Source organism: Schistocerca cancellata, chromosome 1 (assembly GCF_023864275.1).
Source record: "Schistocerca cancellata isolate TAMUIC-IGC-003103 chromosome 1, iqSchCanc2.1, whole genome shotgun sequence".
In the NCBI taxonomy this organism is placed as follows: Eukaryota; Metazoa; Arthropoda; class Insecta; order Orthoptera; family Acrididae; genus Schistocerca; species Schistocerca cancellata.
This window is the reverse complement of record NC_064626.1, coordinates 467,724,225-467,749,231: the sequence shown is the minus strand read 5'-3', so window position 1 is coordinate 467,749,231 and position 25,007 is coordinate 467,724,225. Positions and strand designations below refer to the sequence as shown.

Sequence of the window (25,007 nt, the reverse complement as noted above, 5' to 3'; positions counted from 1 at the left end):
TTGATCCCAGGGTTGCCTCATTAAAGCTGCACGTCAACGATAAAAAAAATTGTGTAGGTGTGTAAGCGGCATCTGGTTATTGGCAGCAAACTTTATGTCGCGAATAAAGTCGAACAGCTAAGTCTGGGTGTGCCTATATGATGGCGTTGTGCGAAGTACAAGACGTAACACTCCTTTTATTTCGTGAACAGTTGCACATTTCTAAACGCAGATTTCGGCAAATGTTAGAGCGTCGAGGGGCAAGTATTTTTTTGTTTGCTTAATGTTTTTAGCGCTGGTATCAACGGATATATTGAAGCAAGTACGTTATTTAATGGAACCGTATACTTTTTAACTGCATTCGATAGCTCTTGAGAAGACAGTTATAGTGATACAGTGTTTGTTAAGGTTGACGTTGAAACCTATCGTAAAAAATGTGAGAAATGTCCTAGAATTTGAGAGCATGGTGGTCAGAATCGGCATTAGGAGTGCAAACGCCGCCAAGCACAGCTCTCGTGCTACGCTGTGTCAGAATGTCAACACATTTGCCTGTTTACTTGGCTGCACTGCATGCTGCTCGTTTCTGCTTCAACATTCGTTGCGCGCAGATATGTACACCAATGAGGAGAAGTTGGATATACCACTTTTATGTGATGAATGTAAAAGAAATGCCGTAAAACAGCACAGCGGTATAAAGCTATCTGTCTGGATCGCCAATGTCCGACGCGCCAGGCAGTTGCACGCATTATTAATACGCTAGTACGGACTGGCTGCCTGAACGTCAAAAAGAGAACAAGAAAGAAGACTGCAACTGACAGAGAATACAAAGCTGTCCTGGCTACGACGCTAATGAATCTGCACAGTGGTACGAGACATATTGCCAAGGAATGTGGAATCTGCCAGACGAGTGTCATTCGCATCCTGCACCCACAGAATTTTCATCCCTGTCATCTGTCACTAAGTCAGGCACTCGACGAGCGAGATTTTGGACGTCGTTCAGAATTTCGTTGGTTTGCCTTTCAGCAACTGAGAGACGACCCTACGGGTTTCCAACATTTGCTCTTTATCGATGAAGCAACGTTTACTAACGACGCGAATGTATAAAAATGGCTCTGAGCACCATGGGACTTAACATCTTAGGTCATCAGTCCCCTAGAACTTAGAACTACTTAAACCTGCCCGAGGCAGGATTCGAACCTGCGACCGTAGCGGTCGCGCGGTTCCAGACTGTAGCGCCTAGAACAGCTCGGCCACCCAGGCCGGCGCGAATGTATATTTACATATCATGCATGGGGTTCGATCAAGTTCAATGGGGATGCTGCTCCACGATGTCCTTAGAGAAGGGTAGAAACATCCGAGGGTGTCAGCAGTATCAAGAACACCTTCCTGTTGCCCACTGCAGTGCGAACTATCGTTTTCGACCGCGAAATGTGTGGGAATCAACGCCCCAGGAAACGATTGTTTGACGACCATCATGCCACCCGCTGAGGTCTTTTCATGTCGTCTAATAGCGGCGATGTCTCTGAAACTTTTCTCGGGCACCGATAAGAAAACCGTATGGTTTCAACGCTGGGAGTCGCCGCTCTGACCTACATAACGGAGACGTCAATAGAAGGGGTGAAATGTGGGTAAGAGGGGTTGTGGCGACCTTGTCATCGTGCGACACGTCCACGGCGCCGTTGAGCATAATAGTGATGAAACTTGGTGCCAATGTGACACCACGTTACATCTCACATGAACTTGTGAGCTGTGGCCTTTTTTTCGCATGTGTCGGCACCTTACCGCTGGAAGCGTCGCGGAGCCCGAGGGTGACGTCACAGGGAGCCATGCTTTTGCGCCATTACAGAGGAAGCATGTAGGCTCCCCTGAGCAATACAAAGAACATGTTTTAAGAAAAAAATTGTGCTAGCACCCAAAATTCGTCTTTTGCCGACCACCTTCTGCTTACAGGTCACGGGCCTAAAGCTGTTCACGATATCAGCATTTTGCACACTGAGAAGAAAGAGCGTAGATTAGATGTTCTCGAGGAATTAGAGATTTTTAAACATCTTTCTCGAAATTATGGCCTCATTCTTAATGAGCTGCTACAATTACGTAATAAAAGCTTCTTCACCGCTATAAAGCCGTTACTTGATATTTGATTTCACGTCCCCACGTGCAGTTACCGAAGTATTTCTTCTATCTAAGTCGATTCATAATTGTTTGTTCATTAAATGGTTTATATTAACTACATTTCATGTTATACCGTTTTTCTACTCGCTGCTGAGTTATTGAACTCCCTTTGTAAAGGCCGGCCGATGTGGCCGTGCGGTTAAAGGCGCTTCAGTCTGGAACCGCGTGACCGCTACGGTCGCAGGTTCGAATCCTGCCTTGGGCATGGATGTGTGTGATGTCCTTAGGTTAGTTAGGTTTAATTAGTTCTAAGTTCTAGGCGACTGATGACCTCAGAAGTTAAGTCGCATAGTGCTCAGAGCCATTTTTTTCCCTTTGTAATTCTATAATGGCGTTTTCCAGCCTTTAAACTGTACTTCTAAGCTCTTATGTAGACAAATTGTTAGCATGGCTGCTGCTGTCAGATAAAATATTGCCTCTTACTACATGTATTAAACATTTCACCTGTCTGTATTTCGAATGTTAAGTAGCCGGTTTGTATTTGCGGCTACTAGATGGCACTTTTGGTATAACATTCACCTGGCCGCAATTGCTAACGCGGGCGCCTCAGTCTGATGGTACCGCAGCTCGACATGTGGTGCAGCCCTTAGTGTCCTACCTTCTACGTCTTGTATTTTAATATTTTGTGACTAAATCGTTATCGCTTCATATTTATGAGCCTGTCTGCATCGTCGTGCTTCATCCGAAGTTATTTAAAGGGAGAGGCACATGGAGGGAATAAGCCTTCACAGAAATGTCATGTGAGACCAGGCGACCTTGAAGGTCCATACTGCAATGCGGGACCAGTACACCCTACGATTCATCGTTGAGACGTCTTTCTAAGAAATGCTCTTACATGTAGGTTCCAGTGCGGTGGTGCTCGGTTCTGTTGAAAAATGAAATTTGCGATACGTTCCCATAATTGTGGTAAATGCCAGATCTCCAACATATCCAGGTACGTAATTCCAGTTACCGTCTTTTCACAATAAGAATAGGATGCAAAATCTTTCTCGGGTACGGCGCAGAAACATGAAGTTATCGAGAGTCTCTCTCGTGATCGACTATGGTGTGTGTTACGTATGTTCATATGTTGCAGCGGTTCACTTTTGCACATAAATAGATTCAAATGGTTCAAATGGCTCTAAGCACTATGGGACTTAACATCTGAAGTAATGAGTCCCGTAGACTTAGAACTGCTTAAACCTAACTATCCTACGGACATCACACACATCAAAGCCCGAGGCAGGATTCGAATCTCCGATCGTAGCAGCAGCGCGGTTCCGGACTGAAACACCTAGAACCGTTCGGCCATAGCGGCCGGCGCACATAAATAGAAGCCACATCACTAATGAAGGAAAAGTTTATGGTCACCCTTCTCCAAGTCCACAACGAAGCAACAAAACTCCACATGTGACTGTTTACCACAATCATAAAGGGCTTACAGCGACTGAATCCTGTGTGATCTGAAATAAAAACGCCACAAAATATGCCATGTAGACACATGACGAATGGCGAACTCTCGGCTGGCATGGTGAGCAGACCTCTGTGTACTGAGTGTGGGGAAAAAAGAACAACAAAAACCTCCGTTGATCACGTTCGTGGCCGAGCACACGGGGGAGACCTGTGGACTTCCCCTTACATAAAGATGGAGTACCTTGCAACTGCTGGTTCCGTTGTCGAATGCCTTGAGCTGTAGGAGGTGCAGTGCCGTGCTCCAGGCGAAAACGACGCTGCCCAGTCGTAACGAAATGGTAGCTGTTGGAACAGAGAACGCAAATCGCCTTTTACTGCTGTCCTATCGCCATCTCGATTCGACGCACTTTGTATGACTAACGAGCGAGCGAGGGAGCTACACCAGGAATATCCCTACCGGCAGCCACATAAAAGCGATAAATTACATCTGGTGCGAAGTAAATTTTTAGTTTCCATGTGTAGGTTGAAATGTTCCTCGAGTACAGGAGGTGAAATCGGAAGAATCTTTTCGAAGCGCCCTGTTTAACAATGCGACCTGAACGGCGCCTGGCCTGTTGCGAAACAAGGGCTAGCGTGCCATGTGATTCGATGTAAAGTGAATCGGCCGTTCTGCGCTGCGTGTAGATAAGAGCTGTGGAGCCGCCACTGTATAAGACGGACAGGCCGCCGGTGACGCCACGAGCCTGGCGGGCGGCGTGTTGCATCACGAGGCGCTACGTTCATTATACCACATTACAAGCGACACTGTAGCTACGCCACAGAATCAGTTTCGGGAGATCATTGCCCATCAGTGCCCATTACCTCGGAAAAGTAACTCTCACTGTAGTCGAACAAAATATTGTGCTCTAGAAATCGTTAGGATCATCCAGAAAGTAAGTTAAACCCTCAGACTAGAAACAGAAAGAAAGGTTTCACAAAATGTTTGTTGGAACGGATACAGCAATCGGTCAGCTACATCGCAACAAATTTGCCTCCAGTAGTGGGACACTCGTGACGCCGCGCGGACCTTGTAGCCTTCGCAGTCGTAATTGACAATGTCGTTGAGTGAACGAGAGAAAAGCCCAATCTTCAATAATGCACGCTGAACGGTGTGCTCCGAAACACTAGCACCATCATTACACTCGGCCATTAGATCTACCACAGATTGCGGGCTATCTCTCTTTACAGAGCCGGCAGTTCTTTGACCTCTATATTCTTTGGTGAGGCGCCGACGAGCATCACCTTGTCGCCTATACGTGGTTTCAGTGTCTTTCAACCACTTTCCATAGATGCTCACGATGGTAGCACGCGAACAGCCAACCAGCTTTCTCGTTTCCGTCATAACACTCTTGTTACTTACGTCAGTGGTTTTCCCCATTTGCGGCCGGTCTCGTCGCTAGAAGCATTCCCTATTTGTCTCTCCTCTGTTTACATACTTTCCTTACCGCTTTACGTGCTCGTAATTCCACAAACATAATCACTGACCTAACCTCGGTAACATTTGATAGAAGAATGTATCACAGGTGCCTTTTTCGACCACAGGTGCCTTTTTCAGCCACGACAACTGTATTACACGTTCCTTGGTCCGAACAGCAGCAAGTGGTTAGAGTTTAGTAAAGTAGTCTACAGTCTTCCTTGCTTACCAAAGCGTATTGTCATTGAAAAAAAAAAAAAGGTTCAAGTGGCTCTAAGCACTATGGGACTTAACATCTGAGGTCATCAGTCCCCTAGACTTACATCTGAGGTCACCAGTCCCCTAGACTTAGAACTACTTAAATCTAACTAACCTAAGGACATCACACACATCCATGTCCTAGGCAGATTTCGAACCTCAGACCGTAGCAGCAGCGCGGTTCCGGACTGAAGCGCCTAGAACCAGTCGGCCACAACGGCCGGAGTATTGTCATTGGAAATGAAGCTAGTTCTACGACACAGTTTCAGGGCTTGGATGTCCGAAACCGATCGCTAAATTAAATAAATGTTACTCCATCACACTGTATACTACATTACAGCGATGACAATCGGACGCTCAGAAAAAAGCCAGGAGGACTGTTCCGGCGTAACGACGAGCGCTGGCTCGAAGATGCGCTGTCTAGGACCGAACCACGACAGGAGCGGCCTCTTTCTGAAGAGAATATAAGCGCCGTTCCTGCCAGCCTCGGCCGTACATTAACAAGACAGACACTACTAGACCCGGACTAGAAGAGAGCACTAGAAGAGCCGTGATTTGTGATCCATATGAACTTGTGTGAATTACTTGAATGGGCACTTTATACAGTGAAGGACATGATTATTTGCATATCGGCAATTCCTTGCGACTCAAAGTTGAGTATTGTTAATCTACTTTATTGTAATAAATGTAATAATGTAATTTGCTTGAATAGTTGTTTAGCTATCCGAGAAAGCAGCATCCTTTAGGCACCCTACAAGAGATGAGTGGGCAGGACACCACAAGGACACTGAAAAGTGACTCTACCAATGGGACGATATACACTTGAATATAAATCCACAAACCGCCCAAAACGAATACCTGACAGGTTTTCGGGAATTCGACATGCTTAACTTCTCTTGCGCATATGACAAATACATTTGTCACTCGTCCTGGCCAGTATTCCTCCATTCATGTTTAGTGCAACTGCCAGGAACGAACGCTTTCCCGTATGTGTTTCGGATCATTGTCTTCACAATCCCAGAATTTTCCGTATTGTTTTGGGTTCTTTTACTGTTTCGTTATACATTGATATGTATCGTAATGCCACCTGTGAATGCAACAAGGCCGTCTTGCACTCCATAGAATAACATTGCCATCCCCATGTTTTACTTATGCTTCTCACCCAATGAATTACCGTTTAGCTTTCTCCACACAATTAATCTGCCTCTTTATGGAGCGTGTTAGACTTACAGTCATCTGTAAATAGAACTTTATCCAAAAAAGCAGTACATTTGCTGATGCGCTCCGTGGTAAAATGCAATTAAATTAAGTAATGTCTCGTTTATGTGTAGAAACACTAGAATTGTATCTCACACTACTTTCCTCACCGACTAATACGAGATTCCCAAATTGTAATACTTGCCCAGTGGTCCACTACTTTGTGTTTTCGAAATATTTTGGAATGTCTGAATAATGTTTACCAGGTAACTCTGTTCTCCTGTTAAGAAGCAAGTCTGACATAGCGTTCACTTATTTCCTCCATGATTGCTCGACAGTTTTGCGACTCTTACAATAAGTATTTCCTTCCTCAAGAAGATTGAGAATAATCTTACTTCCTTCTATTATAGCCACCTTATTTTTTCATATTATTTCTATTGGTCCATATGCAATACCATTCACAGACTTCAGTTAAGAAATTACAGCAGATGACCGATGCTGTGCAAACCGATGGTATTCATTCTAGCCTGCTATTTTTCTGATGCGCTTCGTATGTATTAATACGTTTACCAGAGATCGAGAACGTAACAGCGGGGAAAACCAGTGAGTTTCAGCCAATTATCCTCTATCATCTTGAACGACGTGTTCACCACATTCAGTTAGATGTATTGTGTGGTAAGTCCCTAAGCATATTGTTCACTGAAATACAACAAATTTTATGAAGGACTCTTGTTATTTATATACATGTCAATGTGTGTACATTCACAAATACGAAATGGAACTGGATACCACGGTGGTTACAAATGCCATAATACGCTTCTCGATGTGATCCAAATCTATCTGAAATGCGTTTCTCAGAGGCGTTAGCAAGACAAGCTGAGAGAGGAGAGGGAGGGGAAAAGAAGTCGGCGGAGTCTTTAAAAGGGATCATCCCGCCATTTGCTATAATAGTTTAGTGAAACTACGAAAACCGTACATCAGGATCGTCTGACGTGGATCTGACCCCGCTGCTTCCGATAGCTAGTTCAGCGCCCTGACCAGTACTTTCGGTGTTCATGCAACTGCTGAGCAACTAACAGTTACTGTGATATTTGTCTGAAAACATCCACTTGGAGGAAGATCGCTCGACAGCTGCTGTTCTGCTTATCTAGAAAGATTCCCTTTGACAAAGATTCGGTCGAGTTGCTTTGCTGTTTCTCTAAAAAAGATTCCCTTTAAGAAACGTTCGTTTGAAAATCCTATCATGAATAATTAGCTACGACTGTTGACCCCCCAGTATGGGCTAACAAGTTGTAGTTATTGTGTATTCCTCATCATCTTTTTGAAACAGATGTGGGTTATTTAGTATCATTTTATCCCTCCACTGGTTTGTTCATTAAATAATCTAGTCAGAATCTTGCCTACCGCCTCTGCTAAGAGAATCATAAAACTAGAGCCAAATGAGAGATAGTAGCTTTGATTTCAGAGTCTCTATTGGCATAACATGGGAGTAAATTCTGGCGATATCTTGCAGGCAAAAGAATATGGCGAGTTAAATTATACAGAATTGTTTATACTGTTAACTTGGAAATAAACCAAATGAAATTCTGCGTGAGTGACACAAGCCCTAATGTGATGGGCAATAATTTGCAGGATGGAAGGAGGTCATTTTCGGTGTGACTGAGATTATACAGAATTTCTCATTGTGATTGCCCTGGTTCAAATGGCTCTGAGCACCATGGGACTTAACATCTGAGGTCATCAGTCCCCTATAACTTAGAACTACTTAAACCTAACTAACCTAAGGACATCACACACATCCACACCCGAGGCAGGATTCGAACCTGCGACCGTAGCGCTCGCGCGGTTCCAGACTGTAGCCCCTAGAACCGCTCGGCGTGATTGTCCTGATTTTGTGTACTACGTTCAGTGGCCTGACAGGATTCCGTTCTCGTGAAGACATAAAGCACCTCAAAAAATAAGCTGTACATCTTTAAAGGAAACACATGTGGCCAGAAATTAATCACAAAGGACTGTACGGGAGACTGACTGGATATTCTGGTGCTTAATGTGTTCTTCGCAAGACACCAAATGAAAGGATTGTGGACTATGTGCATTCAGAAATTAATTTTCTACTGCTACGCGGATAAGAGATTAGAAATTATCTGAGAACCGAAAATTCAGGTCACAATGTTTCTAAATGCCCTAAAATCTATTGAAATGTAGCATGAGGAATTCATGACGACTCGTAGGATTTGTGTAGTACTTGCTTAATTCAGACATAAATTGTTAATATTTAAAATTAATAGAACTATTTGTTGCTGGCAGAACATCATGTCAATCACAAACAGAAAACAATTTTTTTGTTCGGAACTTAAATAAGAGATTTCGTTTGATGATTTTTGGTTTTGTTACTGTTCGTTGTTTATATGGAAAAATCGAGCTGGCAAGAGAGAGAGACTAAACACAGCATTCAAAAAGACATCATCGCATAAAACTGTAATAAGCCAAGAGATTAAGAAAGTTACCGTCTTAGCAAATATTTATCAGTGGTAGTATGCAGAACAGAACTGCGTAACAGCACGAATATGTAACACCTACGATGGGGACGCAAACAGTTGGAAAAATTGTTGACATTGAATAGAATTAATGTAGTTTTGTCAATGGGAAGAACAGGAAATGAACGTGACTGTGAGACATGTGCGTGAACCACATCAGAACAGAACTGGAGACGGCTGTGTGTAGTAAATGCGATGCAAAATTAAGCACTGTTCATCTGTTTGTGTGCTGATATTCTATTTAGATACTATAGCGGTGTGATTAAAAGATATGTAGAGCATTTGAACATTGACAGATCACATGCATCATTTACCTTTTAGGGGTACTTGGTCAGTACCCCCCACGCAGCGTTACCTTCTATACAACACGCTCTTTGAACAAAATTATCTTGCGTTTCTATGTACAGTGTTACCAGAGTTATAGCAGAATATCCCGCTGACTGTTACAGAACTGTCAGTGTTGCAATTTTTCTGAACACTATAGCATTTCATCGCTGTTTATCGCTGTTTAGGAACCGTGTAAATTATATTTTTCACCGGCGCTGTACTGACTACAAACAATATCTTGGGACTTAGTGCCAATGGAATTCTAATTGTGGACAAATATGAAGCGCTTGGTATTCGTAACCACGACAGGTCTCCAGAGAAGCTTACTGCTGTCGTTTTTGAGGAGTAGCCGTTATGAGCGCAATCACTGAAACATTCATTTCTAGAAGAAATGGTCACCTGCCATTTAACTAGCAATACTGAAGGAATCCCAGGTCTATACGGCCCGGCTTTGTTGGCCATTGTTGTGTGACTGTGAGGCTCACACTTGACTGCTTGACCAAAACGTAGGTTGTTAAACCTAGGGTACTTTCCATTTTTATCAGATATATTTTAATTAAGTTTTGAAACGTGATTCACTTTTGTGTTGATCTCGCAATTTGGTTACTATGATTACGAAGGGCATTTAATACGTAATGCAATACGTTCTTTTCCAAAAGCAAGTTGATTTTATTCAGGATTCCAATACGAATATATTATTCCCCACACTTTTGCCGTAAAACCCTATTGTTCAACATAATCTCCGTTCAATGCCACGGCATATATTCCCACATGGTACCACTCTACTGATCGACGTCGGAGCCAACGTCTTGCTGCATCAGTATCCTCCCCATCATCCACGTACTGCTTCCCTCGGAGTGCATCCTTTATTCGACCAAACTCGTTGCTCTTCATGGTCTTTTGTTATGCGGCGAGGAACCCAACGAGAACGCTCCTTTGAGTAACCCAATTGGCGGGCGAGTTTGTCAGCATTACCAACACAGACGTCCATTTGTGCAGCGGGGTGTCTAATTGTGATCCTTCGATCATCTCGAATAAGTGTGTCCGCACGTTCCACCATTGCAGGAATCATACATGTACATACCGGACATCTTTGCCCAACATTGTTGCGATGATGACAGACGCCTCGCCCAACGACTGACCGTGCTTTTTTTCACTGCAATGTGTGCACAGACATTCCTAAGCGCCTATGAATATCTGCGATGCTCTGGTTTTACCCCAAAAGAAAGTCAGTGGCAGCTCTCTGGCTGGAACGCTCCTGCGTTACAGACGACACCTGTCGGAACTTCATGAAACTAAAGGGGTTGAAGCTGGAGTATTCCACAGTGTCCCACAACGAATTCCGAAATTGGCAGAGGGAAAAAAAAAGTGCTGCATTACTTAGTGAACGGCCCTTGTACTACGTTGTACTGGTGGTGTTGTTTCCGGCGATACTGTGTTATTATAGCGAACTGAGACCAGTCTTCTTACGAGTTAAATTATTACTCTATCTTAGTACTTGTCGATGGGCTGCCCACTAGGAGACATGTTTGCCATAGATTCCCGAACACGTTATTGCAGTAACATGAAGACAGAGGAGAGGAAAACGCCTTGTGCATATCTAACTGCTTTTGTAATCTTTAAACTGCAGCCACCTGGATTATTGGAATCAGAGCTTCGTGGTTCATCGAGGAAACTTTTTTTTCCATTTTTCCTTGAAACCAGTTATGCTTAAACATAGGTGGATCGGGAAAATCCTTCACAAACAAAAGTAGAATAAAATGGAAGAAGAAATAACTGTGGGCAATCAATAACGACACGCTCGTATAAAGATGAGCTAAGGAAGAGTTACAGCTATGATCGCATCAGTGGTGAAAACACAATGAAGGAAGCGAAGAAAATAAACTTGTAGGAGGAGCAGATATTATTTCTAAAGCTCGCAAATAATCACTTTTGGTCGAAAGTGAAGGAAACGTAGAAAACATGTTGAAAGGCTTTAACACAGAAATGGTTAATGATAAAAAAGGTTAAAATGATGAAGTAGAATAGAAAGAGAGAATAGCCACTGGAAGTGAAGTGTATGGCACGTAGTAAATATTGCAACAGTAACAAAGAACAAATGGAATCAAATACTATCGACCCGTTGTTTTTCTAATAAACAAGACTCTGCTTTGGAAGAGCCTTTTTTTCCAAATGGGTGATTCCTTTATGATCTTTCCTGGAATTGCTTCGAAATCACAAATTACGAATATATAAACGAAAAAAAAAAACGGTAGAGGGATTCCAGTTTCCTGGAGATTTATTCTAATGTCCCGTGAAGAACTTTGTACCTAGATACTATATTTTAACAGTGAAGACTACGTCATTATGTAGGGAAACTGTTGTCTGATCGATCCAGGATCAAGCGTTTACGAAAATACGTTTGTGAAATGTCTGACAATACCTATATAAGAAGAATGACATCTGTTGCCAGCTATGTAACGGTATAGATTCTGTTTGTTACGTCTTCGTTGTTGGTAGCTTCCAACGGTCATACACTCGGCTGCATTATAACACAGTCTGTCTGCATTGGTATGTATTCAACTTTTTTATATGTTTTGTTTCGGTGATTCTGGAATGCCGATAGTTTTATAATTGTGTATCTGCAGGAAGAAGCGAGCGCACTAGCTGATAACATCTGCCAATCCGCGAAGCTGACTACGCTTATAATAGTTAAGAGCGTCAAGACATCAGTATTCTAAGAGGGCCGCCGTTTATAACACGCAGTGGAATATTTTATACGCTGTATACAATTACCATACCGTATCAGTGGACCTCTTACATGGCATCGCATCAAGACGAGCGGTCAAACTGCGTGCGGCGTTGCGACATGTATACACGATCCAAAATCTAACCAACGCGGTAGATAGTTAGGCCGTAACAGAAAAAATTTATAAGATAGGAATATGCAAACAGTGGTTCAAATATAATTATGGTGCTGATAACTGATGATTTACCTTCTTTTGAGATTCACCAAGTGATCATATGGAACATGTGCTTGAAAAAGTGAATATGCATTTGGTTGTAGACAGAGTAATCTTCGCATTCAGATAGATACACTGTTCTTAATGCACGTAACTTAAGTTGCAGGTAAAAAATGTATTTTAAATTTTTTCAGTCACAAGTTGAAAGCAGTAGATAATTAAACGTCACGAATTACAAGAACAAAACACGTGTCCACCCGCAACACTGAACAACTGAACAGTTCGAAGTCATCCTCTACTATGGCTTATAGTTTGCTAATCTCGTGCTGGGACGCTACTGCCAAGTTTGAAATTTATTTATTTTATTTGTTGATGCACTTGGATCACGTTTTACGTGCAAATGACATCGTTGCGGCAGAAGACTTAGACATTAGAAGAAAAAGCTGTTCTATTGTCCATAATGTCTGCGTTAGGCTTTGGTTTTTGTATTAAGTTACCGTACTCCGTTATACGTTATATGAAGTGCTATACACTGTGTGGCAAAAAACGTGAATTCCCTGCAAGAAGGAGGACACGAAGTGAAAGTTAGCGTGTTGAGATGTGGTGTTATTTCAGTGATTTACAATATCGAGTCACAAGTTGAAAGCAGTAGATAATTAAACGTCACCAGTTACAAGAACAAAACACGTGTCCACCGGCAACACTGAACAACTTAGTTGGCAGTAAGAGACAACTTATCAGTGTGACGTTACGCCCCCATTGACCACTTAGGAAGGGTGTCGTAAAGCCGTTGTATCCTCTCCTGAGGCAAGCTGGTTCACAGCTGCTGTAACTGGTCCTCGATATCCTGGATGGAGTTGACGTCCGAGCTAGTCCCTCGCAGGTTCTATCGGGCACAGATCTGGAGATCCTGCTGACCATGGAATAACTCAACACCATGCAGCCAGTTCATAGAGATACATGCCATGTGTGGACGGACGAGTATTGTTCTGTTTACAAGTGATACCAAGATACTGTCGCATAAGAGGTAAGACATGAGAACTCAGGATGTTCTTGACGCGCTCATTACTGAACACAATGCGACACTATTTATCAGTAGTCATGTTTCCTGTCATGGTACCGCTCCAGATGCAGCCTTTTATGTTGTGGAGTTAACGGCAGCCTATGCCTGGAACAGTAATTCCCTAGTGCGGCTGCTGCTAGTGTATAACTAGTGGTGCAGAATGGCAACGGATGTTGTAGGGAGGCGAATACTTGTTGCAGGATAGCATGCGCGGGTGTGAGCGGGTCACGACGTGCTCGGTGCTCAATACGGCGATCCTCCCTTGTGTTGGTCAGACGTGGCCGACCGTAACCTTGACGACGAGTTGTCCTACCTCCACGTTCCCAGTGTCGCATCAAAATGCCCCACAAAATCTGTATATTGTACGTTTCGACAAGCCGGCCAAATGGAGGACCGCAATGAGCCCTCTTTTGAACTCTGTCAGGAGTTGATAACGATGTCATACGGGTACACGAAATCTCCGTGTCCTTCACAGTGCATAGTCAACGCCCCAAGCTGTTCACCCCCCTTATGTACATATCAAGCCTGGTAAGAACACTGAATACGAAAAACATTAATGCACTCTGGTGGCCAGACTACCTCACGCAGAGCATTACCGTTCTAATCAGTTACATACCCTCTGATGGTAAGTACGTGCACTAAATTACATTGACATCGGACCATGCCTTCTGGCTGCTTCACTTTTTTAATCAGGAAGGCTTTGAGGACTGAGGTGCTATTCAATGTAAGTCCTCTCAAGGTAGCTCAGTTCACACCTTCACGTACAAAAATTACCGTATTTACTTTCAGATCTGAGTTTTTTAACATTCACATAATGAAAATGTTGCATACTTCGTATTTTATTTTCGTACGCAGTTTCTATGTAACTATAGAAAAGAAATTTTTCATGCGACTAAGCAATATGTAGTAATTTCCTATGGTGTAATAGTTATTATTATGTAGAAAACAGAACTTTAATGGGATATCACAATATTTTCTCAAACGTCTGAACATACTACGATTTTAGTGGACAAACAACTGGTTTTCCAAGCATTCATTGCGGAGATACACTGTGATGAAAAGTATCCGGGTACCTGGCGGAAAATGACTTACAAGTTCGTGGCGCCCTCCCGGTAATGCTGGAATTCAATATGGTGGTGGCCCACACTTAGCCTTGATGACAGCTTCTACTTTCGCAGGCGTGTTCATTCAGGTGCTAACGCTCGTACATCTGTATTGTACCTCTGTATGGAATGTGTGGGCTCTTTTCCAGGCGTTCTCCAAGTCAGAGAACATTGCGTGATAGTGAATGTGTTTTCTATGCTTTGACTTGAGTCCTGTTCCATGGACTCGGATGCACATGTTCTTCAAAGATGGTTTCATTATATTCTCGTACGACGTTTTAGATTTGTTGTAATGAGCCCCGTTATGTAGAATGGTAAAAAGCGTGTCCCGAGAACAGCACTGAACAGGGATTGGTGCATTAATGTTCTACAGGACTATGAGTTGCCTTTTCCAAAAAACATTTCTGCATTATTTGCGTATGCCAATGTGACAAATGGCGCATGCTTTCGGGTCACGATCTGTCTGCTTTGTATGAAACCCGATCTGCGTACCTCTCTCTCTCTCTCTCCCTCTCTCCATCTCTCCCTCCCTCCCTCGCACAAGCTGACGCTGATGTGCTTTGTTGTTAGAAGTCGAGCTAATGAATGTTAGACATCGGATTGTTTCAAGGATGGGGAAGGATATCGGCCGTGCCCTTTCAAAGGAAACATCTCAGTTCTTGTCAGGAGCGATTTACGGAACACGGAAAACCTAAATCTGCATGGCCGGACGCATGACATATTTCCTAATTAGTTAGTGTATGCCAAAATCTTACATATACTATTAGTTATCGACGAGAAAAATAAAGAAGAATCGCATATTTTGTTTTAGCAACCATTTCGAAAATATCTGATTTATAGGAACCACTGAAATCTTAAATCTGGAACAACGGACAGTGACGACGATATTTGACTTGCCTAACTGATCAGTTCCGTATTGCGAGTATTCTTCCCGTTTCATTCATGTTGGGGAATGACAGAATAACAACGCCGATATCTGTATCTCTCTGTAGTAATTATTGCCAAAGCGATCGCTACGAAAGAAATGCGTATGGGAATTTGGAAAGCCAACGCCTGAAATTTTATAAGTGATTTTCGGAGTGTAATTGGCTTGTTTTTTCTGTAACATAGAACCGCGGACCAAAAATAAAATTGAGCCAATGATGTTTCCCTGTTTTTGGGTGCATTAAGTATCCCCGTTGGTAGGACGTAATGTGCTCCTTACAGGCGGAAGGAAAAAATATTATTATTTGACATCCCGTGGGCATGGGTGTGTGTGTTGTTCTTAGCATAGGTTAGATTAAGTTAGTTTAAGTACTGTGTAAGTCTAGGGATCGATTACCTCTGCAGTTTGGTCCCTTAAGAACTCACACACATTTGAACATTTTTTTGATATCCCGTCAACGAAAAGCTTACTAGAAACGGAGCACAAGATCAGATTGGAGAGCTATTGGGAAACAAACCGATCGCATTTTCAAAGGGACCATTTACGGTGAGCTATTTAGGGCAACCACGAAAAAACCTAAATCTGGATGGCTCGACGGCGATTCGGTTCGCTGCCATCCCGAATACGAGTCCAGTGTTTTACGCCCCTGCCTCACGTCTTCAAGTGCGCATCCTATCCCAATCCAGATAGCACAAGTGTTGAGTAGACATGCTGTAATGTCGGTGTAAAGAAGTGTCTCAACTGGGTTATTCATGACCGAATCTCTGCAAGTATTGGTAGTTTGTGACAGGTTAACACTGTTCCTCACTGCAGGCCGAACCCAGAGATAAGCGTTTTGCGAACAGATACTTCGTACTGTTTCATCACAGAACAGTATAGAGAGACCGAAAGGCACTATTTTGTCCCAATTCCTCCCAAGTTAAAGTGAGTCGGTCCGACGGTTGTATTCTGCTGCCTCAGTGGGAATAGCAACCGCCATAAAAGACAGCTGTCGGTGTTTGACTGCTCACGAATGATCAATACGACATGCAGCGTGTCCGAAGCCTTTAAGATCAAAATTACAGAGTTGGCAGATGATTGTAATTACTCTGAGATAAGGAGTCAACTGCCGGAAAGCAACATTTAGTCGTTTTGGTCCCATTTTGACTTACATCTCATAACGAAAAGTTAAATTCATAGCAAATGTTCAAAGTGATGACTGCCAGCCATAATCCACGCACCACAACGAAATCCGTAGACGGAACTGAATTCTAGATTCAAAATTACTTGCGATTTTCTTCTGTGTGGGCAGCACAGTCTTGATAAATTTCAGGAAAGACATTTTTCCACCGGGCTGTAGTTTAAAACTGAACTTTATTCAGCACAACTAGTTTTGGGCGTAGTTCATCTCCAAGTATATCTGTAACAGATGTGGATACAGCGTTTTCGTCTTGTCATGCAAAAGTCGCATGCGTGATGAGGTGAGAACGATGTGTCCACATCTGTAATAGATAGTGAAAATGGACCATGCCCAAAACTAGTTGTGTTGAATAAAGTTCAGCTTCCAAGACAGATTCTACTTTGCAAATAATTGTTTTTCAATAACCTTGACCAGATCTCTGAAACTTGAACGGCGCAGTTTCTTGTAGGTTTGTATCCACGGTGATACATTCCTTCCAGCTAGGATTACGCCTGTTGCGAAAGTTTTCTCTGTACATTTTTTCGTTCAAAAAAATGTTCAAATGTTGTGAAATCTTATGGGACTTAACTGCTAAGGTCATCAGTCCCTAAGCTTACACACTACTTAACTTAAATTATCCTAAGGACAAACACACGCCCATGCCCGAGGGAGGACTCGAACCTCCGCCGGCACCAGCCTCACAGTCCATGACTGCTGCGCCCTAGACCGCTCGGCTAATCCCGCGCGGCCATTTTTCGTCTTTCCTGGCCGTGCATCGTGTTGCACCATGCATTAAATGTATGTATACAAATTTCTGCAACGATGAATGCCCTACTTCGACAGAAAGCCATAAACGGTAAACGGCGGCAAATTTCACCACGGACGGAGGCATTGCAGACGATACTGTATTGATTTCAAAGTTAGCGCCACCAACACTGCTGCGGCAAGCAGTCGTGTATAAGGAAATATACGAGGCTTAAAAACATCTGCCTTACACGCACTACTCATTATGGACCACATACCGTCTGAAATATACTTCTGAATCTGTTCCTTCTCTCAAAATACTCAGTTTGGGTAACTGGGTAGCGTAGCTATGACCCTAGAGGTTTGAGACCCGCTATACAGGGTGTTACAAAAAGGTACGGCCAAACTTTCAGGAAACATTCCTCACACACAACGAAAGAAAATACACTCCTGGAAATGGAAAAAAGAACACATTGACACCGGTGTGTCAGACCCACCATACTTGCTCCGGACACTGCGAGAGGCCTGTACAAGCAATGATCACACGCACGGTACAGCGGACACACCAGGAACCGCGGTGTTGGCCGTCGAATGGCGCAAGCTGCGCAGCATTTGTGCACCGCCGCTGTCAGTGTCAGCCAGTTTGCCGTGGCATACGGAGCTCCATCGCAGTCTTTAACACTGGTAGCATGCCGCGACAGCGTGGACGTGAACCGTATGTGCAGTTGACGGACTTTGAGCGAGGGCGTATAGTGGGCATGCGGGAGGCCGGGTGGACGTACCGCCGAATTGCTCAACACGTGGGGCGTGAGGTCTCCACAGTACATCGATGTTGTCGCCAGTGGTCGGCGGAAGGTGCACGTGCCCGTCGACCTGGGACCGGACCGCAGCGACGCACGGATGCACGCCAAGACCGTAGGATCCTACGCAGTGCCGTAGGGGACCGCACCGCCACTTCCCAGCAAATTAGGGACACTGTTGCTCCAGGGGTATCGGCGAGGACCATTCGCAACCGTCTCCATGAAGCTGGGCTACGGTCCCGCAAACCGTTAGGCCGTCTTCCGCTCACGCCCCAACATCGTGCAGCCCGCCTCCAGTGGTGTCGCGACAGGCGTGAATGAAGGGACGAATGGAGACGTGTCGTCTTCAGCGATGAGAGTCGCTTCTGCCTTGGTGCCAATGATGGTCGTATGCGTGTTTGGCGCCGTGCAGGTGAGCGCCACAATCAGGACTGCATACGACCGAGGCACACAGGGCCAACACCCGGCATCATGGTGTGGGGAGCGATCTCCTACACTGGCCGTACACCACTGGTGATCGTCGAGGGGACACTGAATAGTGCACGGTACATCCAAACCGTCATCGAACCCATCGTTCTACCATTCCTCGACCGGCAAGGGAACTTGCTGTTCCAACAAGACAATGCACGTCCGCATGTATCCCGTGCCACCCAACGTGCTCTAGAAGGTGTAAGTCAACTACCCTGGCCAGCAAGATCTCCGGATCTGTCCCCCATTGAGCATGTTTGGGACTGGATGAAGCGTCGTCTCACGCGGTCTGCACGTCCAGCACGAACGCTGGTCCAACTGAGGCGCCAGGTGGAAATGGCATGGCAAGCCGTTCCACAGGACTACATCCAGCATCTCTACGATCGTCTCCATGGGAGAATAGCAGCCTGCATTGCTGCGAAAGGTGGATATACACTGTACTAGTGCCGACATTGTGCATGCTCTGTTGCCTGTGTCTATGTGCCTGTGGTTCTGTCAGTGTGATCATGTGATGTATCTGACCCCAGGAATGTGTCAATAAAGTTTCCCCTTCCTGGGACAATGAATTCACGGCGTTCTTATTTCAATTTCCAGGAGTGTATGTTATGTGGACATGTGTCCGGAAAAGCTTACTTTCCATGTTAGAGCCCATTTTATTTCTTCTCTTCAAATCACATTAATCATGGAATGGAAACACACAGCAACAAAACGTACCAGCGTGACTTCAAACACTTTGTTACAGGAAATGTTCAAAATGTCCGCCGTTAGCGAGGATACATGCATCCGCCCTCCGTCGCATGGAATCCCTGATGCGCTGATGCAGCCCTGGAGAATGGCGTATTGTATCACAGCCGTCCACAATACGAGCACGAAGAGTCTCTACATTTGGTACCGGGGTTGCGTAGACAAGAGCTTTCAAATGCCCCCATAAATGAAAGTCAAGAGGGTTGAGGTCAGGAGAGCGTGGAGGCTATGGAATTGGTCCGCCTCTACCAATCCATAGGTCACCGAATCTGTAGTTGAGAAACGTACGAACACTTCGACTGAAATGTGCAGGAGCGGATCGTGCATGAACGACATGTTGTGTCGTACTTGTAAAGGCACATGTTCTAGCAGCACAGGTAGAGTATCCCGTATGAAATCATGATAACGTGCTCCATTGAGCGTAGCTGGAAGAACATGGGGCCCAATCAAGACATCACCAACAATGCCTGCCCAAACGTTCGCAGAAAATCTGTGTTGATGACGTGATTGCACAATTGCGTGCGGACTCTCGTCAGCCCACACATGTTGATTGTGAAAAATTACAATTTGATCACATTGGAATGAAGCCTCATCCGTAAAGAGAACATTTGCACTGAAATGACGATTGACACATTGTTGGATGAACCATTCGCAGAAGTGTACCCGTGGAGGCCAATCAGCTGCTGATATTACCTGCACACGCTGTACATGGTACGGAAACAACTGGGTCTCCCGTGGCACTCTCCATACAGTGACGTGGTCAACGTTACCTTGTACAGCAGCAACTTCTCTGACGCTGACATTAGGGTTATCGTCAGCTGCACGAAGAATTGCCTCGTCCATTGCAGGTGTTCTCGTCGTTCTAGGTCTTCCCCAGTCGCGAGTCATAGGCTGGAATGTTCCGTGCTCCCCCTAAGACGCCGATCCTGTCGGGATACCTTCGTTCTGGAAATCTGTCTCGATACAAACGTACCGCGTCACGGCTATTGCCCCGTGCTAATCCATACATCAAATGGGCATCTGCCAACTCCGCATTTGTAAACATTGCACTGACTGCAAAACCACGTTCGTGATGAACACTAACCTGTTGATGCTACGTACTGATGTGCTTGATGATAGTACTGTAGAGCAATGAGTCGCATCTCAACACAAGCACCGAAGTCAACATTACCTTCCTTCAATTGGGCCAACTGGCGATGAATCGAGGAAGTACAGTACTTACTGACGAAACTAAAATGAGCTCTAACATGGAAATTAAGCGTTTCTGGACACATGTCCACATAACATCTTTTCTTTATTTGTGTGTGAGGAATGTTTCCTGAAAGTTTGGCCATACCTTTTTGTAACACCCTGTATATTCCGCAAAGAATATTGTCTCCCCATCTTGTTATCGTTTCATATACTCAAATATTGTTACTCCTAGTTTGATAACTTTTTACCGGTGGTGTAGGTTGAGTACTTGTACTATAAGAAACCTTGTCGAAGACTGACCTACTGCCATATCATTTTCTGACTAGCTAGTTTATAATGTCAACTTCGATGTCTTTATCGTTCCATTCGAATCCAGGAGGATACCTCGTGTATTTCACTCATAAACTGCACCCTGTGGAGAAGTAAACTACATAAATATATCAACCAGTCAGACACGGCCTCGCGCGGAGCGGGCAGTCGTCGGAAGCTATCGGGTCAGCTGATTACGTTCTATCAACGCTGAGTAGACTGCGGGCGTCACTTGGCTGGCAGAACAGCTTGATAAACAACTGACATGTGCTGCGTGCATGGTGCCGGGGGCCAGTCTTTTTGAGTACAGTTTCCGCTGTGTTTCGGAGTGGGATCTACCGACAATGCGGTTCTTGCTACGGAAACCTGTGGTTCTGAGAAAAGTGAGTGCCGGTAGTCGGAGCCATGTTTTTATGCTGTTCACGTTCACCCTGATGGCGACTGAGTAAAAGCTTTGTATTGCTGCGTGCACGGTAAGTGCACACATCCTGTTTTTGCCTCTCTTACAACATAATACAAAATGTTGTGCAGAAATCTAAATAGCTTACACTGAGATCGTAATAAATTTTCAGTTTAGGAATGTATAATGTTGTCGAAATCCTGACTGGCCGCATAGCCCACTGCGCTGCGCGCTGGCTTTCGTTACAGAAACCGTGAATCTTCCGCGACAAGAATCGTGAATCCTAGCGGTGGGTAGTGTACGTTGGTCTGGTACATCTGCCAGCCGGAGGATGGTTTTCAAGCAGTCTTATATTGTCTAGCTTAGGCAAACGGTTGGCGCCTTAGAAAATATGATACGCAAACAGTTAAAATATGATGACAAACAGTTAAAATACGATGACACACGTAACAAAGTTTACGTGATTCACAGATGACAGATGGTGCACAAGACTTGCCTCCATTGGGTTAAATGACCACTGACATCCAGCCACAAAGACAAAATAAATATTTCAAATCACGAAAACAATAAACCCCGTACGAAATGGAAAGAAATAATCTAAGAAGAAAACCAGTGCCCGCAAATATCGGGAAGACAACTGTCTTTATTAATCAATCAATTATTTTCTAATACTCGTATGCGTTTTCGGTAAATGTTATATGAATTAAAGTACCCCGCCGCGTTTTTCAGAGAAGCCTAATTTCAGGAAGTACTATAAGGTTTTTGATAAGATCTTCACTAATAGACAGACTGATTCAGTGGAAAGGTTTGTGTATATAATTTACTACCCCTACGATGGAAAGTCGTCCGGCCGTAGACACTTAGTGCTATCCGTGCGAAGCCAGAGCAGGTCGCTAGTTTTTAAATAAGGCTTAACAAAGAATACCTATATAGTATTTCGTCGCCATTCTATTTACGACAGAATGAGAGGAGAAAGGAAGCGAATAATGTGAGCAAGCAGGACGCATAGCACTTAATAATGATATTTAGATATTGTTACACCTGATATACTTAGCAATAATGCGATTGAATGAAACAACAAGTTTACTGTTACCCGTAACTATTTATTAATTTCCACGACGCGTTTCAGTAGTTTAAATCTCCATTATCAGGTAGATTTATGTGGATTATTACAGCATGTATGTGTTGTATTATGACTTTGATGTAAGTTGTGACACGGTCTTCTAGAATGTACATAGCTTGTAATTAGTTACGTGGAGGTCTTTCACTGAAAACATGAACGAATATATAAATGCGAAAGTAAAAATAAAAATAACTCCAACTCCAGCGTCCACAAGCTGCTTTTCCTGTCATGTTATATCACATATCACCATCACACTTTGTAAACACTGAAAGGATCAATGGTGGCATGTAAAATGTAATAACTGCGAAAAACACATTGCAAAACAAAACACATAGCATATGAAATAATTATGTCGCCAAGTGTGTGTGTGTGTGTGTGTGTGTGTGTGTGTGTGTGTGTTATCATTTCGAATGGACTCTGGTTGTTGTCTTCGGCGTTTGTATATTTGGAGTGTTTCAATGATGTTTAGTTTTTCGCCTTTAGCTTCGATGAGTAGAATGCATGATACTTCATATTTGGCAAGAATTAGTAAGCACAAATATCATTTGAGCCATGTTAGAACCAGTCGCAATTAGTAATGTCCAGGTTGTGCAGGTACACCCTAAAAGAGGATAGGATACCTTGGAATGCTTCTTGTGTAACATGAATCAATATTTGCATCGTATTCATCATATGATTTCTCTAAGTGGTCCAAGTCTGAGAACCTTGAAGCTAGTAGGTGTCTCCGTGGCTGTCTAGATATACTACTTCATTTGAACGTTTTTAATATTTATGTAAGTTGTCTGAAGGCAGCACTGCTGCATCTGAGATTATTTTGCATTGCTGCATCTGAGATTATTTTGGATCTCTGCGTCTGTGTTTGCATTTTACAAAGATATATTCCAAGATAAAGTGATCAGTATCTTCCAAAATCTGTCAGTCTATCATAGCAGGAGAGAGACCACTGATTATTGGTGCAGGCTGATGAAAGACTGTTGTGTTAAGTACTGTTTAGTACCAACTAAAATACGATTCTCAACAAGACTTCTCTTCATAGCATGACTCTTTTTCTGGTAAACAGTGTGACAGCATATGCTCGTCTCGCGTCTGGTTAACTTGTACTTTGCTTGTTTTTTATACGAACCAAAACATGAGTGCTTGAAAACGACAAACAAGCCTATTTACATGGATAGAAAATGTTCGAAACGTAATCCCAATCGTGCAAAACACGCTTACATTAGCAAACGGAAACAAATTAATCGATATAATATCGTCAAAAGGAGAGTGTTTCGACATGGGCGGAAAAAAGATTAAATGTACGGTGCTTGCATAACCAATTAAAGATTTGTTTAATTTCAAGATTAAAAAACACAAGTTGAAACTTTAAACACTTGTGTTTTCAAACCAATGTTTTCAAGTTGGAGCTATAACTCATGGAAACATACATACAATTACACTATACCTTCTTGTAACTTGTGAGTCGGCGTATTATCTACTGTAGTACGCAGGATCTTTGCGACATATTTTAATTCCAATTCTTGGAGCACCGTTTTTAAAACGACTTTTTTTGTCGAGAAACTGACTTATTTCAGCATGCCGTCATTTTGTTTAAAATGGGCGAAAAAAAAGGTCAAATGTATTGTGCCTGCATTACCAATTAAAGATTTGTTTAATTTCAAGATTAAAAAACACAAGTTGAAACTCTGAACGCTTGTGTTTTCAAACTAATGTTTTTCAAGTTGGAGCTATAGCTCATGGAAATATACATGCAATTACACTATACCTTCCTGTAACTTGTGAGTCGGCGTTTTATCTACTGTAGTACGTAGGATCTTTACGACATATTTTAATTTCAATTTTTGGAGCACCGTTTATAAAACGACTTTTTTGTCGAAAAACTGACTTATTTCAGCATGCCGTCATTTTGTTTAAAAACATTTTTTTAAAATATCGCTACGTTCTACGTTAGACAGTGTCATCACTTTCAAAGCAGTTTTTGAGGTTTTGATTTAGGTTGAAAATTGTGGCGTTCAGAGCTACCAACAACTGCCCTCGCACTCCGCGATGGCCATTTGTCGATGTCGTATAGTGTCCAGTGCGTGCAAGTTTTTTACTTAAAAAAATACATTAAACAACCTCAAAGGTGTGCAATAAAGATCTAACGAAAGTAAGTTTTGTAATATGTTTGTTATTTTATTGAACAAATCGTTAATACCGGTTCCAAACCTGAGCGTCACCCTGGCCTACTACCTTAAGATAAGAAAACGTACGTCTTCGATAAGCAGAAAATCATTTCGCCGTTAGGCAAATCTGAAGTTGATACTGCCTTTCAAAAGTGCCGTCTCACGCATTCTAGAACAGAAACTGCCGAAGGCTGGCTTTCCATTTCTTTACTCTCTTACTTCAAAAGATTGGTTGAGCTTTAACATAATTGGCAGAATCAGTTCTAGTTTTCTTAGTGACACCTCAGCTGAGACACATTGGCTGCATAGCAATTGAGTAAGTGTATGCAAAAACAATGACTAGTGATTTCTTCTTCAACGGAGTTGCGAGTAAGAGCATAGGAAATTAGAAAACTGCTACAGTAGCTTGCCCTAAAGCCAACTAATCGTAGACGAATAATAAAGAGAGTTTCAATCTGTTGCATCGAATGGATGACTATTATGTATGGTTGTAGTTCTGCTCCTGTTGGTACGAATTAACTTCATCCTTTCGATAAAATCAAGGGAGCCGCCGAGTTAA

At 43.3% G+C, this 25,007-nt stretch overlaps 1 protein-coding gene across 7 annotated transcripts in view; it reads left to right on the top strand.

Moving 5' to 3' along the window:
* Nucleotides 1-25,007, top strand: part of LOC126177072 (steroid hormone receptor ERR1) — a 474,719-nt gene that overhangs the window by 303,340 nt on the left and 146,372 nt on the right. Inside the window, exon 1 of one of the 7 annotated variants that reach the window (XM_049924322.1) lies at nucleotides 21,033-21,146. The exons of 4 other annotated variants lie outside the window; for them this stretch is intronic. In XM_049924322.1, coding sequence (XP_049780279.1) covers nucleotides 21,042-21,146 — 105 coding nt within the window. In that variant the 5' untranslated portion in view covers nucleotides 21,033-21,041. Of the gene's footprint in view, nucleotides 1-21,032; nucleotides 21,237-25,007 lie in introns of those variants that run through there. 2 more of the 7 variants (XM_049924340.1, XM_049924355.1) reach the window with 2 other exon arrangements.